The 23268-nt window shown below is 35.4% G+C and overlaps 1 protein-coding gene across 2 annotated transcripts in view; it reads left to right on the forward strand.

Annotated features, from left to right (window-relative positions):
• The first annotated feature begins 2149 nt into the window (after positions 1-2149).
• LOC136032218 (progestin and adipoQ receptor family member 3-like) overlaps positions 2150-23268 on the forward strand; it is a 56863-nt gene continuing 35744 nt past the window's right edge. Inside the window, exons 1-4 of one of the 2 annotated variants that reach the window (XM_065712431.1) lie at positions 2150-2258; positions 8725-9315; positions 14546-14729; positions 19647-19799. In XM_065712431.1, the coding sequence (XP_065568503.1) occupies positions 8972-9315; positions 14546-14729; positions 19647-19799 (681 nt within the window). In that variant the 5' untranslated portion in view covers positions 2150-2258; positions 8725-8971. Of the gene's footprint in view, positions 2259-6877; positions 6989-8724; positions 9316-14545; positions 14730-19646; positions 19800-23268 lie in introns of those variants that run through there. The other variant, XM_065712430.1, reaches the window with a different exon arrangement.

Raw genomic sequence — 23268 nt, forward strand, 5'->3', positions numbered from 1 at the left:
TATACAAAAATGCCTAGGCGTAGGCTATAGCATTTCCCATAGCATTTACCACCGACATCCTGTCCTAGACCTTTTTTCAGGATAAACAACATGTCATAAAATAGTTTTGCTAGGCAATCTCCATGGGGGTAAGAGAAAACTGTTAGTAAAACAGTTTGTGGTAACGAACAGTAAAGAGCGACCCGGCTCAATAGTAACCGAAACTCTAAAAAATAGAATCTTGATACCAATAGTTATATCAAAAGAACCGCATTTTAATGCTGATTTTAAATATCTTACCCATCAAAAGTTACGGGCCGGAGAAAATTTGCCTCATTTAGAAAATTTAGGGGAAACACCCCCTAAAAGTCATACAATCTTAATGAAAATCACACCATCAGATTCAGCGTATCAGAGAATCCTGTTGTAGAAGTTTCAAGCTCCTAAATACAAATAATGTGAAATTTCGCATTTTTTGCCAGAAGACAGATCACGGATGCGTACTTATTTGTTTATTTTGTTGTTTTTTCCCCAGGGATGATCGTATCGACTCATTGGTCCTAGAATGTCATGAGAGGGCTCATTCTAACGGAAATGAAAAGTTCTAGGGCACTTCTTAAGTAGCCAAAAAAATTAAAGGGTACCTAGTCCCCCTCCCACGCTCATTTTTCCCCAAAGTCACCAGATCAAAAATCTGAGATAGCCATTTTATTCACCATAGTCGAAAAACCTAATAACTAAGTCTTTATGGACGAAATACTCCTCCACAGTCCCCGTGGGAGGGGCTGCAAGTTACAAACTTTGACCTGTGTTTACATATAGAAATGGCTATTGGGAAGTGTAGAGACGTTTTCAGGAGATTTTTTTGGTTTGGGGGGTGGAGAAGTGGGTGGGGGTTATTTGGGAGGATCTTTCCATGGAGGAATTTGTCATGGGGGAAAATAATTTCAATGAACCTTCTAGCATTATTAAAAAAAAACAATGAAAAAATAAATATGAAAAGTTTTTTCAACTGTAAGTAATGAGCATCATTAAAATTTACAACGAGAACAAATTGTTACACATATGAGGGGTTTACCTCCTCTTAATACCAAGTTCTTTACACTAAAGTATTTTTAGTAATTTCAGCTATTTATTCTACGGCCTTTGTGATTCAGGGGTCATTCTTAAAGAATTGGGACAAAACTCAAGCTCTAGTATAAAGAGTGAGGTATTGATGAGCGGGTGAACCCCCTCAGACATGTAATAAAAAAAAACAAATATAGAAGTTCATTACGTAAGTTAATTCGTAAGTTACGTATATTTATTACAAACAAAACCGTTCGTTAACAAAATAAAATTCTAGTTGCATTTTTAAGTAACCAACAGTTGGAGGGAAAATAGACCTCCTCTCCCACTCCTTTGTCTTATCAAAATCTTCAGATCAAAACTATGGGAAGGTTATTTAGCAAAAAAATTAAAAACAAGTTTTTTTTTTTAACTGCAAGTAAGGAGCGACGTTAAAACTTAAAACGAACAGAGATTGTTCCGTATATGAAAGGGTTGTTCCCTTTTCAACACCTCACTCTTTACGCTAAAGATTTTTATTGTTCGAAAAAGTAGAGTTTTGACAAACTTTAGCGTAAAGAGCGAGGCGTTGAGGATGGGACAACCCCTTTCATATACGCAACAATTTCTGTTCATTTTAAGTTTTATTGTCGCTCCTTTCTTGCAGTTAAAAAAAAAACTTGTTTTTTTTTATTTAATTAGCTTTGCAAGCTTGTACTAGTAGTTTTTTGCCGCAATTGATGCTCAGTTTTTGCCTCTAATTCTTATGTAAATCCAACAAAACCAAACAAAAATTTAAACGCCTGATTTTTATTTTATCTCACACACGTGACTGACAACCCTAGAAATATTGGAGTAAAATTATTAGAATAGCATCGTTCATGAGATTCGTATTTGAAGTATGTCGAAACCGTTTCATGCAGTTATAGATTTTCTTTTTTCTCATCAAGTTCTCTGCAATGTCATTCACACTGAATCAACGTCATAATAATGTACGCCGGTTACAAAAAGAACCGCGGAAGTATTGCGGGTTTTACGGAGTAGACACAGCCTTCTTAATTGTGGCCGTGAAAATCATCTCTGGGTCAGGGTTACAAGTTTATTTTAGTTGCTTATGGCTGAGCAGCTAGCTGCATTGGAAGTCGTATGACTTCTACATCAGCTCATTGACTTCAGTGAAACTCTGGTATAAGGTCTTGTGGTTCAGAAATATCAGATTAATTATAAAACAGGTAATTGTTCGATTATTAAAATTGGAAACTTTCTATGAAACGTAATTGACTCCACGGAAAATTCTAAATTAGTTTTTTGTGATAAAATTCTTTCAGTTTTTCAGCTGCAAATTGAATGCAGCCTGGACGATTCTGTTTAGAAGACTTTTCCAATAACTTATTTATACTACTAAAAAAAGGAAAAATGCATGAAGATTTTCAAGCCCGGTTTGAGATTGATTCTGGAAAGAAATCATTACCACAAACCATCTTATCTGACTAGCTTTGGCTTCATTTTTTTTTCTTTCGCCTGTCACATTGCTCAGAAGGTCTTATTTGTGATTTAAGCAGAGTGATGATCGTGCTGGATGGAAGAAGATTTTTTGGAATGTCCTAAGCTTTCTAACGGAGAAAGATTGCATCCCACAAATAGGAACGCAAAAAATTCAGCTAAATAATGAAGTCTTAGGACAGATAGCTCATCAAGCCTCTTGACGGATTTAGTATCTAGATGAAGTTTGGTCAATGACGCAAGACTTTCGATGACAATACTGACAGTTCCTTTGTTTGTACTGCATTCAAATTGACTGTCGAAGCCTCAGAGCATTATTAAATCTTTATTAGACCTGCTTGAAGGGATAGAGATGCATTGATAAGGTTCTAGTTTTTTGATACAGTTGAATGGTTTGCTCTGTTACTGCCAAAGTAGTATAGAGAGTTTTCTAGATTACCCCCAATGTATTTTATAATTGCAAGGATAGGAGTGGACCCAAGATACAAAACTGAAGAACCTTAACCGTCAAATTATGATACTGGGATGTCGAATCAGTAAGGACGTTCTTCATAGAGCGATTCTGTTCAAGATGTCAACTACGTCGTATAGCTGAAAGAGTCGTTTTTATGACTTAAGTTCTCTTAAGCGGGTCCATGGCTTCCCCATATAGGATGTAGTGCCTCCTCTTACAATATATCCTAAACAAAATCATAGAAGCATATAAATGGATTTAGTTAATTGAGGATATTAAACAAATACTAGAAGTTTAAAGAAAGTTACATTGAGTATAAGTATTACTTATCTAAGAATACCGACAATATTTTAAGATTTGGAATTGAAACCACTGGAGTAACTTTTTACCTCGTTGCCCCTTGAATAGTGCCACCCTAAATAGGTTTGTAAAAAAAGTGGATGAGGATCGTCGTATGGTCCTGGATAGCCAGTTTTGGTGTTAGTTAAATTTTTCATAGTACATGACTAATTCAAAGTATTTTAGTAACACATAATGTCTCCAACATATTAAAAAGCCTGTTTCCATACTTTTTCAAAATAGGGAATCTAGAAAAGGGTCAAATTCACTGGGGTCTAGCTCATCTATGAGGCTCCAAAAAGCAATAATGATAAGCTAAGAACTGTGGGTAGTTTTTCTGTACTTCTTCACTTGCAGTCGGCCTACAAATTTCTTCACTAGGGTCTCCTGTTTCCCGAAAGATCCTGCACTTAATGATTATCAAGCTTTCATATCGTTGGCAGCGCTCTTCATGCGACTGGTACTATTTTATTCTACATTTTTTGTGATACTTGTTTTCTCCGGAAGGGTTAGCCCAATGTTCTCCTTAGTTCATTTTAGAGGCAGATCCAACCTCGCGTTTAACAGAGCCGTTTGCAATTGATTCCAACCAGTTGCAATAACTTATTAAATAAGAATAATTTTTGTGCTCTATTAAACACGGTTTAAACATCAAAATGAATTGTTTGCAAAAATGAAGTCTTACAAACGCACAGATGCTTTAAAACTAAGCAAAAGTGTTGTTAGCTTAAATAGATAAATATTCCACAAAATTACTAATGTAGTTTATGGGTATTTAATGACCCTTTTTATAAGGACAAATTGGAGCTAATTGACCTCTGAGGCCCAATAAAAAAAAAAAAAAAAAAAACATTAATCTTAATAAGTTCTAATAAGTGTTTTTAAACACAATGCAGCTGAAACAATTGACTATTGAATTCCAAAAACTACAAAAATCAATAATAATAAGTTTATTGGACGCGGGGGAAATGTTGTAGTTAAATATTATATGCTTTCATATAAGATCTTTTAGAACTGTGAAATTTTACGTGAAACCATTGATACATCATATATTGACTATTTCTATGTTCATTTAGACAATCACATCATCGCGTAGTTGTGCACGTTTTTGGTGGTACTTGTGGGTTAATCACACTTTAGTGATAAAGACTTTTTAACCTAATCCCTCTTGCCCCGACTTCGTAAGAAGGAACGTATTTTTTTCCCAATTGAATTTATGCAAAGTAGGTCCACAATAAATTAATTATTACAGCTTAGGGCCTTTTTTGTGGGATGAGCAAATGGGATGGAAATTGTCTTATTCTTTGCCTTGATTTTAGTCCTTCTTGATGAAATAAATTTTTTTTAACTTGATTCAACGTTTTGAAACAATTTAAAATCATAAAATGGCTAATGGCGTCACACGGTGGCAGGGAAGGGCAACTGCTTCCAAGATTTTGAAACAAACCCTATTGAAAGCCCCCCTACCCCACGTAGATTGAAAAATTTTACCAACTTTTTAATTTCCGTGAGCCAGTACTACTGATAAGGGTGTATTCAGGATTTTGTTCGGGGGAGGGGGGATTTTATTGGGGGGCGGGGCTTGCAAAAAACTTTTGAATAACCCATCAAAAATTTGTTTATACATGTTTTCTTTCTTATTTACGAGTCGTACAGAAATTTCGGCATGGGAGGAGGGCTTTAAGCCCGGCAGCCCCCCCCCCCTTCCGGATACGGCCATGGCCAATGAATATCATATTTTTGTTATTTTGAGAAAAGCAAGATGCTATAGTAATTAATTTCCTTTCATCTACTTTTCTTAAGAAAAAAGGTCAAATGATTTATTTTGCTCTAACAAGTATTGCGTGTTTTTATTAATTTTCTATTGCATCCAGATATTTACTGGTATGCCAATGTATTTTTTTTTTGCATGTTTAATAGGATTTTAAAATATCAAACAATGTCATAAAATGTGTAAAATAATTTATACATGGTTTTTGAGTCATTTCCTGCTTTAGGGATAATAAATTGTTCAAGAAATATATATATATATATATATATATATATATATATATATATATATATATATATATATATATATATATATATATATATATATATATATATATATACATAAATAAGTCGTCTGTGTGTGTGTGTGTGTATGTGTCATGTTTGTGTGTCGAATGACGTCATGTTTGTCGACTGACGTCATTATAAGGATTGAGCTGTATGCGTCATGAAGTTGTTTGTCGACTGACGTCATGTTTGTCAACTGATGAAATTACATACCGGGACACCTGGACACAAATGATGACCGGGACACAGGGAATATAAATGACGACCGGGAACCTCAAAGAGAAATTACAGACTGGGACACCCGGACACAAATCACGACCGGGACACAGGGAATATAAATGATGACCGGGACATAGGGACAAAACTACAACGGGGACGCCGGGGGCACAGGCGGGATATATAAATGACGACCGGGACACAGGGATTGTTCGAATAGAAATTACAGACCGGGACACAAATGACGACCGGGACACCGGGACACAGGGAATATAAATGACGACCGAGACACTCAAAGAGAAATTACAAACTGGGATACAGGGACACAAATGACGACCCGGACACAGGGAATATAAATGACGACCGGGACACAAGGACACATCATTAGAATAATGAGGTATATATCTGAATACGGATTGTTTTTCCCATGGTCAATTAAATGTTGCATGTTCAAGAGTCAGTAAACCTGACAATCTATTTATATGCATAGACAATGGGACAGCGAAGAATGTTGTATATTCGCATGTTTTACGTAGTTAAAAACATATATATATATATATATATATATATATCTATCTCTATTCACAGGTGGGACACAGGCACACAACTACAATGGCGCGTAACTAATATGGCGCGTAACGACTTACGCGCGCGGGGGGGCTTGGGGGCGCGAAGCGCCCCACCAACCCAACAGATAGTATATATATATATATATATATATATATATATATATATATATATATATATATATATATATATATATATATATATATACATATATATTTATCCCTCTGAAATACTTAATTCTCTAATTCTATTATTATTGTTGCCTTTAATCCTTTCTTTAAATTTGAAATTTATGTAAAAGGAATTAAAACTACATAAAAGTCAGTGAAATCCCCTCAAACCCTCGACAAAATCGATGGTTTTATTCCCCGTTCTCTAAGAAATTCCAGGCACATCCATGTGTCTATATCGGTACTTTTACTTTTTCCAATGTTTTTGACTTATTCCCTTGCTGTTACTAAAAATTGTGAAGATTATAGGCCTATCCTGAAAAGGAATATTTCGGAATAGTGAACGATACAACGAAATTTTGCTTACCCAGTCTTAGCTATGTTTTCTTTTTACATAATTCATGGTTATAATGTACTTTAACCCATTTACTTGAAAAGGGCTAAATTCTACCCTATTTGGAATACAGAAACGAGAGCGAAAATAGGATTAACAAACAACCTACACAGGTACAAGGGTTTAAATTTCATTTAGTCAAAGTGCAACTTGAGATTCACGCTCAGAATTGGCTGAGATTCGTCGCATACTCTAAGCAGACTTTAAAGAGAGTTAGTAACATGTTTACACGATATGCTGTTTTGTGACTGAATTATTTGAGTGAGTTTGCTTATCTCTTACCTTTGAAATTATGAATAATTGAATATAATATAGAAATCAGGTAGCGAGAAATAAACAACACCTTTTTAATCACCGTACTTACTAAATATAATGATCGCTACCATTGCAATTATACCCCCTCCTAAAATGTTTGGATATAACCCCAGCCTATAAGAAAAATTTGCTTCTTTTGGTAGTTTGCACTTTTTTTCAACATTTCTCGTTAAGACTTGATTCATAATATCAATCTAAAAGAAATTCTAACTTTTGTATAGCCCATGGCTATTACTAACCATGAGGGATAGGTGCTGAGGTAGTTGAAACAGCAGTTATTTTAGAAAGAGCGTTGAATTGAGAGTCAGAGGTTGGGTATATCTCACTTTATACCACCTTATTTTTGTGTTTTATCAAGATATTACCCTAAAATTAACTAGTACTTTTATATTTTAGAGATGAAAGCAGTATAGATTATTTTTTATGGTTTTTAATATTTTAGGTCTGGTCCTTCCGTTTTTGAAACCCCTTGGAGGAGGCATGGTTGTCCATTCCATTTGTTAGGGGTGGAGATCAGCGCAAGGAGATAAAGTATAGAATATTCACTGTGAATATGTTTAAATCTAATCAACAGTAATATGTTCATCCAATTTACTTCCTGAAAAATATATACTTTGTACAAGTATTTTTTACTGGACATGCATATAATGCTAAGAACCTAATATCTACTCGACCGAATAAGTGCGAGTTTTATTTTGGCTAGGTCTCTGGATTTTCGCTGCTCCGCAAATTTTGAAACTATTTTTAGGGTACCGGTAAGAAAAGAGGAAAACTGGCTAAGCTCGGACATAGGTTCCGTATTATTTGGAAGCTCGTTCCACTCATTGATGATTTGAGACGTGATAAATTCGCCCCCTCCCTCCCCCAAAAAGAATTAAAGTACTAAACAGTACATAAAATTGCAAAATCCTAAAAATATTTCTACGAAAATAAACATCTTTTCAAAAAATACAAGTCGAAAGACCAATTAAATTAGCCACATTGACGATGTCAAGGGCTTTAACACCTTACTAGTAATCAAATATTGTGATACAGCTGACTGAGACAGGACCACGGATGTTGACGAGGGTATTATTTGTGCATAGCATTGTTGTGACCTTTTGCTGTTTCCAAAAGCTCATAGTCGGTTTGTATTCTCCTTATAGACACCATTTAGCCAATGAATCTTCCTTTAGCTTCCCTAAATTTAACCCCTGTCTAATAATCCTCATTTCCAAAACTCAATGGTTGCAATCTATTTTTTTCTTTATTTCACAATTACTAAAATCGTCCGAGGGGAGGGGATTTTCTAGACGGATGCCGACCAATCCCCCCTATACCCAAATTTAAATTATATAAGCTTCAACATTCATTTGCATAACATTTTAGTTCATGTCGATATGACAGCGGTAATTTTGTTTTTTATCATTTCTAACATGGTAGCAAATCCGAAAGACAGGGTCAATTGAGCCACACCTTTTGAGCTTAGAATGGCAGAATAGTTTTCTTTAAATAAGTCCCTTAATTAGAAACCAGATTTCAATAGTAGTTAGAATGTAGATAGAGCTTTGGAATTTTGTACTCTATAAGAAATTCTCGTCAGTTTATACTGGCTTTTGTTTAATGACCTCTCTTTTTTCTCTTGCGGTATTATCTGATGATTAGCTTAAGCTGATTTAAAACTGATCGAATTTTCCGTTTAGATTTCAGACAACCAAAGCCACAAGACCTGTATCGCAAATCTAAAAATACTGGAATTTTGGAGGCCAGCAAGAACCTGGATGCTGGCCACATAACTTATTGACGAACGTATGCTACCATTCAGGGAAGTACTTCCGCACACACATCTTGACTAATCGGAACAACTGAGCCTCTTTGAACGTTTACACAGTCGCACTCGGTTTAGTGACATAAGAACATACTAGTGATTTTTATCAAATAAGCTTGAGAATGCCACCACATTCATCATCTCCATTATTTATAAGAAGACGAACGCCAAGTCCTATCTTAAAAAAGCGAAAGACAAGGAAGCGAAAACGGTCAGCACTTATTGTTGACAAAAATGACAACTTGATCTTCGATAATTTAAGCTGTTCGAGTGAAGATGGAGACTCATCAGGTCGTTCTAGTCCAGATTTAGTTCAGATTAACGAGATTCCTCGTAAACTAACGGTAACTTGCTGCAGCCTTACAAAAATTGTTGAATTTGACTTAGCTCCGGATTATTTGAAACATAACCCATATATTAGAAGAGGATATAGATTTCAGCTTAGCGCAAAAGACTGTATAAAAAGGTGAGTCAGATTTTGTTTTGTATGCATTATTCAATATAAAACAGAATCAAGGTAAATTGGATAATTTGCCATTTTTAAATTATTTTGACAATACAAACCTTTGAATGCTGCAGCAGAAGCAAGGTGGTTGGATCCGCCACCCCTTGTAAAACTTATTTCCCTACTTGAAAAATCTTTAAAGATGAGGGTAAATCTAAGGTCTGAGAGCATGACAGATTTGCCTCATAGAATTCCCTTGCTATGCTAATGAGTATAGCTAGGGATTTTAGCCTAATCAAACTTGATCATTCATTTGATTATGAAAGCTACTTTAAAGTAACCTACAACTATACAAGAAATAAAGTACTTGAGTAACATATTGATATAAATGGCAACAAATGTTTTAGAAGAGTGATAGGGTTTTCCATAAACAAATTTTCTTTAAAATGTTTAAATTATGTCTTTTTGAATGGTTTGTTTTAAACTTACGCGGAGAATAAATGATTTTTGGTCTTTTTGGAATTAACCAAAAGAAAAAAAGAATTAGATCGTATTATTAACAAGGAAAACTTAACATTTGAATGTCACTTGGGACCAATCAGATACATCTTCGGCTTGTCTTTTTTATTATCGGCTGGTTAGTCGGAAATTTTCATGGTAGGGGGTCAACATTGTAGAAAACCCTAATTTATCTCATTTTGACAAATATTTTTACTTTTTGTTATATATTTTTTTAAATATTCAAAAACTTTGGTGGATTTTAATGTCTGCGGTTCCCAAGGGGGCCTCTATTTTCACAAATCACTTACCAGGTGGCGCATACCAAATTTGGTGGAACTGTGCTTTACTTGAAAGCACTGGTGAATTTCGTCAGAATCCTGGGGAGTGAAGAAAATTTGTTGCCAATTTTTCCAAATCAAGTAAAATGCCAGTGAAACCAAAAAATGAGCCATAAAGTACCATAAAGGCATAAATATACGAAAGAAAATTGACCCGTTTCTATGGAGGCTTGAATTATGTAGGCATATCTTAGTTTTGACAAGATTTTTGTAGAAACTAAATTTCGGCAGTGTGTGTTGAAATGCCAAAAACAATTTCCAGGTCGTAATTTTTCAAAACTTTCAAGGGAGGTTATTCAGAGTGGTCTGACTCTAGAGGATGTCCCCACCTCTATCACCTCGTGCAGTCAAGAATACGAATATAATCTTTTATTTCTTGTTCAAAAGATTTCGGCAACAAAAAGGGAACTGTCATCATCTCCGTATGCATAGTGAATTTTTGCTCAGATATATTCCTGGAAACAAAGAGTCTTGCAATTTAATTTGGATAGTTGGGTACATCAGTGAGGCATGACAATGTTTTGTGGGTCAAGAGCAGGATGCGCACCCTTTCGGCTGACAGCCTTAATTTTGAAAAAAAAAAATATGTCAATGACGTCACATTCATGTAACAAATTCTTAGTGACAAAAATTTAAACACCACCAGGGGGCATCAGATGTTGGTTGCAGTGGTAGTTGCAACCTAGTAAAGAGCGAATAACAGCCTGTAGTAACCAAAAGTTAAAAAACACGTTTTGGAAAAACTGCCTAGTGAAAAAAATTGTCATCTAACACTGATTCAGAAATAATAACTATTATTTTAGTTCGTCTTAAAAGTAAAAGTTGATTATGAAAAGAAATTTATAATAGTTTCAAAAAAGCCTGAAAGCCCTCAAAAATGGTGTCAGATCAAAATGATAAGTAATCAGCATGGTGCCATATGGCACTACAATGGCACTTTTTATTCTATTTCTCAAGGGGTAGTACTAGGAGGCTACCAGAACATCGTAGACAGATTTTTTTATAGCTTAAATAAAAGATATTGCTCAAATCTATGTTTTTCCTATAAATTCCACCCTCTGCAAGTTCCAAAAGCCACTAAAAACGACACTTTCGGTGCCATTTTCCAAGTGGAAAAGCTGGGGCTATTGGGTTAGCACAATTTATAAGGGTTATGTTTAATGGCTTATTTGAAAGCTATTACTCATATCTACGTGCCTCTTTTTTTTTATCAATTCTACCATTCGTAAGCGTGATATAACACTGAAAACAATACTTTTGGTGCCACTTCTTAAGTGGAAAAGCTCTGAAGTACAAAACAGGTACTATTGTAATACTTATGTTCCAGAACCCTCAACTGGAGGTTTACAAGAATCCCACCCGTACACTCCCCCTCCGAGCCCCCTTAGTAAGTTGCATAAATATTCTGCCAATCAGTTTGCTACTGAAATATTAGCAGGCTACCACACCATTGTAGATAGATTTTCAATTGCTAAATTCAAAGCTATTGCTTTATTTACTAGGCTTTTACAAATTCTACCATCTTTTAGATTTCAAATTTCAATTTTAACTAGCTTCTGGAGAGAATCTGCAATGAACTCTTTGTCGTGATTGAAGCATTAGCTGCAGTCAAGTAAAGAGTGAACCACAGCCCATAGTAACGAAAGGTTAAAAAAGTTAAAACTGTTTTTTTTCTTCTTCTCTTTTCCAGGCCTAGCGGGTTACCAGAGCATCATAGATAGATTCAAAAGCTTTTCTTCACATGTAGGCTACGTGGTTTATATAAATTTCGCCATCTACAAGCGTCATCTGGCACGAAAAAGTTATTTTTATGCCGTTTTTTAAGGAGTGGGGCTCTTAGATAGATTTTGACAGCTCACATAAAAATATTGCTCGTATCTACGTTCTTCCTATAAATTCCACTATCCGCAAAGCTTGTAGACAAGTTCGAAGTAAAGCCACCTTGACAGTATTAGGACATAGGCTAGCTTTAGAGGGCAGTGACTTGACAGGATAATTGCATGCTGTAAAATCCCCCAAAAAAGGCTTCACACATGTATCTAGATTCTTAATAAATGTCATATTTTTGCCAGGAATCCTAAGAAACCATGGGGAAATTAAACATTTCACAAAATTTCAGGGGGGGGCGAAGGACCCCCCTGTGTACGTGCCAGTATTATACATAGGTTATTTTTATAAATTTTGAAAGGTGCCTATAGAGATTGAGTTTTACTCACATGGAATCAGGTTTTTTATATTAATATCTTCTTATGCAGCTATCATTCTCTAGAGTTTTGGTCACTACTGATAAGGCATAGAACCATACACGGCTTAAAAAGTATATACAAATTTACGTATCAGCAAGGAGGACAGGACCCCCCCACATATTTTTTCGAAAGACGTTTCTTCTTGGGATGATTGAAAAATTGTGGCGTGAAATGCAATTTGGTGGTTCAAACCCACTCCGCCTCACCCCTATTAAAGCCCTACTTCTGTTACCTCCCCTAAGATCCTGTGAGTTCAATTGGAAATGTACATGCATAGTCAAATTTTGATAGCCAAAACAGTCACAAAGTATGAGTTTTGCAAAGTGTTATTTCGCTGATGGCCGAATGGACAAAGGCAATTAGTTAAATATGTGTCAAAGTTTGTTTCTTAAAACGGGTTCTTCTTTTCAGTTACCTGGAGTGTTTCTTAAACTGTTCTAAGGCTTTAAAATACAAAAAAATAATGAAAAAACCAATCAATTAAAAAAAATATTGATGTCTCATGGGAAGAATACAGATTTATTTTTTCTACCCTTACTGGCTCACTCCCCGTGTAATGAGTCTGCTTCTTTTTGCAAAAGGGGTGGCTTCTTTCCAGGAACTAAAGGTGTTCTATGGGTACTGATTATGCAGACAAAGCCGTTATTTGGGTATAACATATTTAAAAAACGACAATAACTTAAGAAAGTTGTTGTCTCATGGGAAGAAAGGGGAGGGCAAGATTATTTGTAAGCCTAAAAGGCTTCGCTAAGACGTTTAACCCTGACTGATATTGCTCATCTGGAAAATTTTATCTCTGTTCTTTGGTCGCTGCTCGTTGACGCTGTTCTTTAGTCAGGATATGGCCAGATTGTCTATTAGCAAAACATGTTGTAATTATATAAAAAGTATAAGAAAATCTGGGAACAATCATAAAAATATTGACAGCTCAGGATGTCTAGGCTCCTATCTCTTTACTTCATTGTTGCTAATTTACGAGAATGTAGGAGAAGGGTGGAGAGAACCAATTCTTAAAATGATAGCGGAAGATTGCATTTTTAAACTTTTTTTTTAAAGAAAATACTGGAATGGGTGCTTTTCAAAATCTAGGGATCAGATACCTTCCTGTGACCCCAATTGGCCCCACTCTTCCATCCCTTCTCCTTCTGTATATGTGCCTTGCGTGATATAAGATATACAGGACAGGTGTCTAGAGCATAAGTAGAAAATGTACTTACATGGGAAATATTGAGGATGTGTGTTTTTCTTGATCGGTTGAGGTTTATATATACAAAAATAATAATAAAAATATTATTAAATATTGAAAAAATAAGGATGGGTGGCCAGAAAAAATATAGTTAAAGTAAATAATATTTTACCCCTGAATATTCAATTTTCTTACTTAAATCATAATCGAACTGAAGCAAAATATGCACAAATCAGTTTTATGCGATTTCGGTATGAAGTTAGTAGGAACATATATACGATCTAAGGTTCTGGCCTCCTTCCCATCTATCCCACAAGTTTCCAAAATGTTAATACAACTTTGCCTACTTTGACCAAACTTGCTGAAATAAACTGCTTTTTCAGTACCGGAGCTATTAGGCGATTAAGAAATAACTTTTAAGACTACTAGAGATTTGACTAGTATTATGTTAAAAACAGAGGTGTATGATTTTCTGATATCGTCAATCGATGTAGCAGAATTGATAGCAACATATAGTTATATGTTATATAGAATTGAGCAACAACATATAGCATATGACTTGAACTGAAAATATAACAGTTCAAAATAGGGATGAAACCTTTTAATCGACAGTGAAACAAATATAAAATTTTAACTGAATATTTTCGACACAAATACAGTGTCCATCAGTTTTACTGCTGATGATGGACAGTGTATATGTGTCCGAAATATTCAGTTAAAATTTTATACTTGTTTCACTGTCGATTAAAATGTTTCATCCCAATTTTGTACTCTTTTATTTTCGTCATGGAAAGGCAGCGTGGTCTTCGAAGTTATCGAAGGTGAACTACAAAGAGAACTTTAAAAGTTTGAAGCGATAAACAACATTGGCATTTTGCCATTTTCAAGATTGAGTGGCCTTAATCGGTTACCATCTATGCTTACATGATTATCTTTGCAATAATAGAGTCAGCCGATTATATATTTACCTTTTATTTTAGTCTTTTCTGGTGGACGAATGAGACCCTTAATATCTGGACACATTTCCTCGGATGGATGCTTCACTTTTATTTAACGTTGCGAGATCATGTTCAGATTGCACCAGAAATTTTTGGCGAGCCAGCTTTACCAGGGATGAGTCAAACAGACCGTTTTATAGGAACATTTGTTTCTATCTGCTTTCAGGTTTGTAGTAAAAAATTAATTTGATTTAAAATTAGAAAGTAAAACATCCTATTAAAATGTATCTTCCGGAAATAATTAAGTTGTCCTTAAGCCAGGATAAATCTTTTCCCAATCGGGAACGTACATCGGCTAGTTTTTTTTTCCAGGGGGAGGGGCAATGATGAAATAAACATTATATGAAGTGCAAAGAAATGTTGAAAAAAGCTACGATTTAGGAGTGGGTTGGGCTCAGAGATTGCGCCTGCGTACGCGCATCTTCCAAGTGATCGCTTTTTTTATTTTTGGAGGGTTGAGGGTTCACCTATGTCCCAATAATTCATTCAAAAAAATTGCCAAAAGGTAGTTATTAATCGCATTTTGGTCATATACATGGTTATTCTCTGATACGATTCACCCCCTATCCCTACCCCCAAAAAAGAAAACTTGATGTGACGTATCTGTATTTTACTATAGTTTTAGAAAGATTCAACAAACCTCTCTAGTGAATGTGAAAACAAATTAAATTCGGCTATGCCAAACAACGAGTCACAAACAACACTGGTTTAGTCAAATCGGATCGATCAATCAAAAATAACGATTGCTTGCGTGAGCGAATCTATTCAATATTTCAGATTCACTTTTAGCCTAGATGTAAAACAGCAAGCAAACCTAAATTTTCGCTTTTCTTTGAAGGTCGTTTCTACAACTAATCTCCGGGTTCATCACCCGATTAGAGGCTCATCGTATCTTAAAATGGGACCTTAAAGGGTTATTGAACCTCAACATTGTATAATATTGAGGTAGGTTACGTGTTGCTTGCTACCTCTACTTGTGATGAGCCAGTTTCAACTGTTTGGAAAAAACCAATTTGATCTGTTGCTGGTCATCGTCCTTTGTAAGGGTTTTCCAAATTAATTAATCTGCGTTTATGACCCCAAACATAGGTTAACTGTGATAGTTTAGAATTAACTACACAATAAGAGTATGTGCGGAAGTGGCAGCAGTCAGCAGTAAAGCCAAAAGGGCAAAACGAGGGGATACAGATACTGTACACACGCGTTATTATCGTTTGTGGTGGGGATGAGATGGGGAAGATTGCAAGCTCATCAAAACTCTTGAAAATTAGTGTATTATACGAGAAGTCTAGAAAAACTCGGTGGAAATAATAATAATATAAATTCATTACCGAGATTTAAGCTTTCCACTGACCGGGATGGCATGGATTTTCATACAGGGTACGGAAATGATTCTTGAATATAGGCTACTTAATTTGTAATTATATAAAATCTTTACTTCTTTTTCTACCTAAAATAACTAAGAAAAAGGGACCTTCCTCAATTCTTGGTTTTTAAACCTCTTTTCTGGTTTAATGGCTCTGTAACCGTTCGAATCTTACAACTGCCCTTATTCCCATCAAGAACAGGCTGCATGTTTCTTACCATAGTAGAAATCTCTTATCTCCAAAATTGCGTGCCTTACTCAGCATTTGTCCTTTTGGGCGGACCTCTACCCAAATCACTTTAATTTTGGACTGGATACAATGCCTTATTTGGATTCTTATATATCAATATCACAAGTCCACCCAAATTTCTGAAATTCGGCTTATGCTCGCTTTGCTTTTTTCTTACTTTATTCTAACCATAGTTAAGTGTTATTTTTAAATACCAACATCACTTGTAACATAAAAGGTCTTCGAATCGTCATTTTTCCCAACCATTTTCCCGTACGACAAGTGGTATCTAAAACTTGTTCAAATTGTGGAATACTGCGCTCTTGAAAGCTACGCCCGCTCCTCCTCCATCCCAATCTATTGAAAGAGTCCCTCTTTACATAGTCCCAGCAAGTTCTCATTTCCCATAAACTTTTCTTTATGACACCCTCCCACCCCAACCACGGACGGCCTGCTTTCAGTTTAGCCCTAGACGGCTGGCTGAAAAGGACAATCTTCGCCAATTTGTCATCCTTCACCCGTAGAACATGCCCTAGCCATCTCAACCTTTCTTTCATTACAGCCTTAGAAAGCGGGATTGAACCACACTTTTTATACAGCTTACTCTTTAAAATACGGTCAATCAGCTGGCTACTGGCAATTTCTCTGGAAAACGTCTTACAAATCTTCAGCGGCTTTTCTGAGCGACCTTGCTTTAGAACCATATTTGACCACTGTCATCACTGTAGCTTCCAATATTCTAACCTTGGTTTGCAACAGTATCTTCCTATTTTTCCATTCTTTTTTTAACTGTGAAAAAAACACCATGAGCCTTGGCTATTTCACTTTTAACATCTTCACTGCTCCCACTGCCTTTACTAATAATACTACCAAGTTAACTGAAGATCTCCACCTGATCAATATTTTCGTTACCCAACGTCACATTTTCATCTCCACTTGTTCATAGCCTTAGGGACTCAGTCTTCTTAACATTAATTTTCAAAACTTTTCTAGCACTCTAAACTCGCAAAACCTTTAAAAGTTCATTCATTTTGCTCACACTATCATCTAGGATGCTTAAATCATCAGTATAATATAAGCCTAGGAAAGTTTTCCCTCCCCATTTGATCCGTATAAAGGGAGGAACAGAACACAACCCTGCTTACCTCCTGATTTAACACGAAACGAGCTGGTAACCTCTTTTCCCACCTTAAATGCAGCAGTGTTATTTTCGTATTAAATGCAGCATAGTACGAATCACTTTAATGTATTTGTCTGGCATACCATAAAAGGATAAGACCTTCACTAAAGCTCCTCTATCAACAGGATAAAACACTTGCTCATAATCTATAAGACTGAGGATCAAAGGTGTTTGATAACTGAGACACTTCTCAATGATTAACCTAAGAGGGAAAATTTTGGTCTACATATCCTCTACCCTTTCTAAAGCCGCACTGTTTTTCTCTTATAACTTTGTCTACAACATCTCTCAGTCTAAAAAGTATCATATTACTGAGTAATTTGCTACCTACAGAGAACAGGCTAATGACTCAATAATTGCCACACTCACTCTTATCATCTTTCTCATACACTGGTTCAATTAGGACTTTCCTAAAATCGCTAAACATTTCCGCTTTTTCAAAAATTAAATTCATAACTTGTTTCTAACCTCAGAGCCACCATATTTAAGAAACTCATCAGCTCCACCACACTATCTATGATATCTGTGGTATCTGTACCACACTATCAGCACCTCGGGCCTTATTGTTTTATAATTCTTTTAGTGCAGCCGCTAAGTTTTCCTCACAAAACAAATCTTCCTTCACATCCAAGATATCACAAACTTTTTTATTTTCCTCTATGTCTCTTCCTGCGACTCTATCTTGGTATTTAACCCTGCTAATAATATATTTGCTCCGTAGAATTTAGGGAAAATTGGAAAATGACTTGCGAAAAAAACACACTTTTATGTACGTCTGGCAGAAATACTACTAAACATAATTTGATACAAGCTATTCAAACAAAAGCCATATTATTCAGGTACTGCTCGCATACTTTTTAAGGGTCTGTTTTTATAGAAATCTTTCATAAAGATTGTTCCGCAAAAACCCTCAAAACCTTATGTTAGCGTTACTGCTAAGCTATGATACGCCTTAGATATGCCTTTAGGATTTTGCTACGAGGGTGATTTAATTTTCTTTATACTGATACAAAAACCGAAAAGACACTTCCAAAAGTAGATCAGCTTTATTTGCTGATCTATATTATAGGACTCTTTTATTTTTACGCTTCTAAAGTTACTAGAGACGTTCCCAAGCTTCAGTTTTTCTTGCATGTAATTTTCAGGCTATTCCATGCCATATTCCTGATTTAGAAAGGATAACTCCTTTATATCAATTATTCCGAGACCATCCATCCAAAGCCAGGAATTTGTACTTCTGCTTTGCATTCGTATTCCGTACTGGATTGGGATTTTTGAACTTTTGATTTGCCCAGCTCCGGTCCATGCCTTTCTGCGTTCAGACCCTGCTTTGCAGTATGCAGACTCTGATTTAAAGCTTTAACGCTTCTAGGTTGAAGCGTTATTGCCGCTCTGATTTTCGTGACATTTTCGGGGTTATTCCCAAAAATTCAGGGATAGAGGAAGTAATGAACAGAACGCGACTGATGAGCCAAATTAATGAAAGAGAGAGGTCTCAGCTCTAATTCAGCGATAATTTAGGGACAGAGGAATCAATGAAAAGAACACAACTGATGAGCCGAAAGTAATGAAAGAGAGGTCTCAGCTCCCAGTTTTGGGAGATATTTGATAGTTTATAAGTGGTCATGGAAGTCCTGGGTTGTTTTTAAATCAGTTTTTTTAGGCAGAGCTGCGACAGAGTGCACCTGGCACTTTGACGATCAATCAAATCAGTGCAATTTTTGTCAAGAAAAAAAATCACTCAGTGATAATTTATCAATTCTGCGCCCCTAGGCAGGGCCTATTGGGTCTGTTGGTAAATCCAGGTCTGACATTATGGCAGTAAAAGTAATGTAGGTACGATAGGGGTTTACTTCCCAAAATTATGGGAAGGGGCAAATGAACACCGAAGTTGATGTGAATTTGTGAAAAGTCAGATACAAAGGTTTCTGTGGTGCAAAAATTGTCCTTTTGATCAGAGACTATATAACACTAAAAGCACCAGAATTTCTAGCTTTAACGCTTTCCTTTGAAAGCGCATTGGATGTGCACGAAGCGCTTTGAATGTCGTAAAAACTAATGAAAAGGATCCTATCTTCTCAATTAGTGGATTCATTTCTATGCCTAGTATGATGGCTGTATTCAAGAATTTTTTTCTGTCCTCAAGGAAAAAATTCGGTAAAAAAGCAAAAAACCCTGATAACATTAACTTAGATAAAACTATAAAAAAAAGTACAAAATAATTGTATTTTGAGGGATCGGATCTTTAAAACTCCTCTGTATACTTGGTTGTGCTGATTTATTTTTTAAAGATTTTTTTTTCTTTCAGTGTTGCACGGGCCTTTCTACTTTGTATCATATATTTCATTGCCGTTCAGCAGAATCCTTCCAATGTTGGCTTGGAATAGATCTGCTTGGTATTTCTGCCTCTCTTCTTGGAATCTTCGTTTCAAGCGTTTACTATGCTTTTTGGTGTCACCCGGTATGTTTTTAATATGTTTAAGCAGCAAGGCTTTTTTTTCTTCTGACTTAGTTTAGAGGCACGCATATTTTGGTTTCATGTCCTTCTAACCTTAAAAATTACCATTGTACCTTTCAACTGAATTTCCCTTTGACTTTTATACTGTTTAACATCTTTAAACGACGTTTATTGAATAGTGTCTCGAGTGAGATAAAATCTTTTTTTGAAGAACATTTAGTATTTTTTCAGCCACAAAAGAATTCATGTTAACATAGGCTACTAATGTGTAAACAGGGTAACGAGTGTGGTTATCAGGCTCATTCTCGTGACACAGGAATTCTTCTCTTTGGACCTCGAGTTTAAGAAATAGAGACAGAGCCACCAGTTCCAAGGACTGGACTGGCCATTTTCAAATACGAATAGTGAGTCTCATGGAATTTTGATACTTTGCGCAATTCATAAGTACTTTTGTCTGCCAGTCCTTTATGGTTTTCTCATCAAGGATTGTCTCTTCAGGTCAACTGAAAGCTCGGCTCTTTAGCAGCATTATTAAAACATAAAACAGCCAGAAATTATTCCATATATAAGGGAGGCTACCCCTTCCTTAACCCTCACTCTTTAAGCTAATGTCTGAAAGCTCTTTAAATATACTTCAGATTTAACGGCCCTTGTGTTTGAGCATGCTTTCTTAAATAGTTGTGAGAAAAAGTCAAACTTTAGGGTAAAGAGTGAATGTAACCACTCAGGTTAGGCAAGTACTTTCCGGAGAAATTGGCATTAACATCCAAAAGGAACGTATATACTCTAGGTGAATAAGACACTAAACGATTTTTAAGTGGATCTCTAAAAGTTTCATTTATGTGGCCTAACTACTTTCTTTGAAATATTAAATAAATATTGCGTAAGAGTTGCTGCTTCTATTACTGTGAGTGGATTAATACCAAATTTCAAAATTAAAATCATAGTGGCCCCCTTGAGATCCATTCAACTAATAAATAATGATACAGTTTCTTTCAGCAGCTAAACTTATCTTCTAAGCCAATAGGTGGGGGAAGACAGTACGTCCGGGCCTACAATTTCAGTTTAAATCGAGCTGTGGAATGATTTGAAATTTTTTTCAATTTTTGGAGCATGGAGTAACCAGATATAGTGAATTAATTCAAACTTTTAGTTGGTAAATAAATAGCAGCCTGTGATGCTATCGAGAACATATTTTAGATCTGCAGTTCTAGGCTCGTGATAGATATTAAACTATAGAGGGAACAAGACCATAGTCATTACTACCAGGGTTCTCATCTTCAGATAAACCAGGTTTCCCCGTGAAAATAACATGTAGGCCTAATTGCCTTTAGTGAAAAAAAAACATGTAAAGCATTTTGTCAGAATAAATTTTTATCTTAATCAATTGAACTGGGGCTAAGGCATTTATGCGCTGTTCTGTAAGCCATGTACATGGATGATTTTATGGTCGCTTTATAAGATATAACAGCAGTTTTCTGTATAATCTTGATTGCTCCTAGCTCTACGGTTACAAGAAGTCAATTTTATGGGCTTTTGCTCTGCTTTTATGTTTAATGTCTAAAAGGAATTAATAAGGGTTTCAGTAGGTCTGTATACACATTGTAGTACCAATACATTAACAAAAATAAAAACAAGTTAGGTTATTAGTATTACCGTCTTAAAAATAGCTTCTTTTGAGGAACTGTTCAATATGCTTAATAACGTGCCAACTAAACTGATCTGGTTTGGCAGCTTTGCAGAATTTATGTATTCTAAAACAAGTTTCAAGTCTCAGATTGTGTTAATATCATAACCAGTGTTTCCACTTCTGGGATATCCCCCTAAAATGAGGATTTCAGAAGTTTTTTAGGGATGAACTTTTCATTTAGTGATTTGGGACTTCTGGGGTTTGTCCAAGTCTTCTGGGTTATTATTGAGTTTTGGTTAATGAGAATACGCATCATTCACTTTTGTGAATGATGCATTGGATAATGGTATGAAAGTCGCTTCTGTTTTTCTTGATATTGTAAAAGCTTTTGACTGCGTTGACCATTTTATACTCATTGCCAAATTAGAAAATTACGGTTTTAGAGGACCATTTCTTGAATTACTGTCCTCGTTTTTAAAAGAAAGAACTCAATATGTACAACTAGGAGATAATGTTTCTTCAGTTAGTAGTGTTAAATTTGGAGTACCTCAAGGATCTGTTCTTGGTCCCCTGTTATTTCTAATTTTTATAAATGATTTATGTATAGCTTTTAATGTGATTTCGTATGATCTTGACATTGGATGTGATGGGGAAAAAGTAATTGTTCCCAGCTTTGCGGATGACACTCATATAACTGTGGCTGCACGAACAGGAATTCAGCTGTTGAGTCGTATTAGCTCTTGTATGGAGTTTGTACAAAATTGGATGAAGCTTAATAAGTTAAATTTGAATTATAGTAAATCTTGCTTTTTATTGTATGGTAGGAGCTCAAATTATTACCCTTGGATAGACAGACTTAATATTGCTGATATGAGTATTTTAAGAATAAATTGTACAAAATATCTAGGAGTTTTAATTGATGAATGTCTCAGCTTTAGAGAACATATAGATTATATTAGTCTTAAACTCGCTAGGAATGTTGGCATTTTAAGAAAGTTGCAGTATATTTTCCCAAGAGATATTTTAAGAACAATATATTATTCCTTAATTCATCCTTATCTGCTATATTGTTGCAATGTTTGGGGTAGTACATTTCCTTCTCATCTCCATCGTGTTCGAGTTTTGCAGAATAAAGCGCTTCGAGTGTTATGTGGTGTAGGTTTTAAAGACTCGGTACAAAAGAGGTATATAGAATGCAAAATCTTGCCTTTAGCAGGACTTATTATTTTTTATCGAAGCCTGTTTATATATAAATATTTTCAAAATTGTTTACCAACATGTTTTAAAAATATGTTTGAATTAGGAAGTGATATTCATACACATTCTACGAGACAGTCCTATATAATTCGTCGTCCGCTTGCTATTACCCGTAGATCTTAATTTTCTATTCGGCATCTAGGACCCCATGCATGGAATTGTTTACCTACGACTTTGAATAACATGGATAGTTTTTTTGAATTTCGGCGGGAATTAAAGCTATTTTGCCTTAATATTTATGGTTTTGATAGTTGAGTGGACCTCAAGTGGAGCCAAGATGTTGGTTTTGATTTTGGCGATAATGGTAAAGTGGTTTTGGTTTCTTTTTGTTTTGTCTCTTTTGAAGTGTAAATCCGTTTCGATTGAAATGCAGGGTAATTGATTTTTTCTTCTTCTTTCTTTCTTTTTTCTTTTCCTTTTCTTTTCTTTTTATTTTTTCTTCTTTTTCGTATTGTTTTATTTGTATGTGTATTGGGGTTGTAAGCCCAAACAAGCTTTGCTTCGGGCCATTTGCTTGTTTTGTTATTTATATTAATAAACCCATCTTTCTCTCTCTCAAAAAAATAAAAGGGAATGACATGGTTC

Source organism: Artemia franciscana, chromosome 10, assembly GCF_032884065.1.
Source record: "Artemia franciscana chromosome 10, ASM3288406v1, whole genome shotgun sequence".
Taxonomy (NCBI): Eukaryota; Metazoa; Arthropoda; class Branchiopoda; order Anostraca; family Artemiidae; genus Artemia; species Artemia franciscana.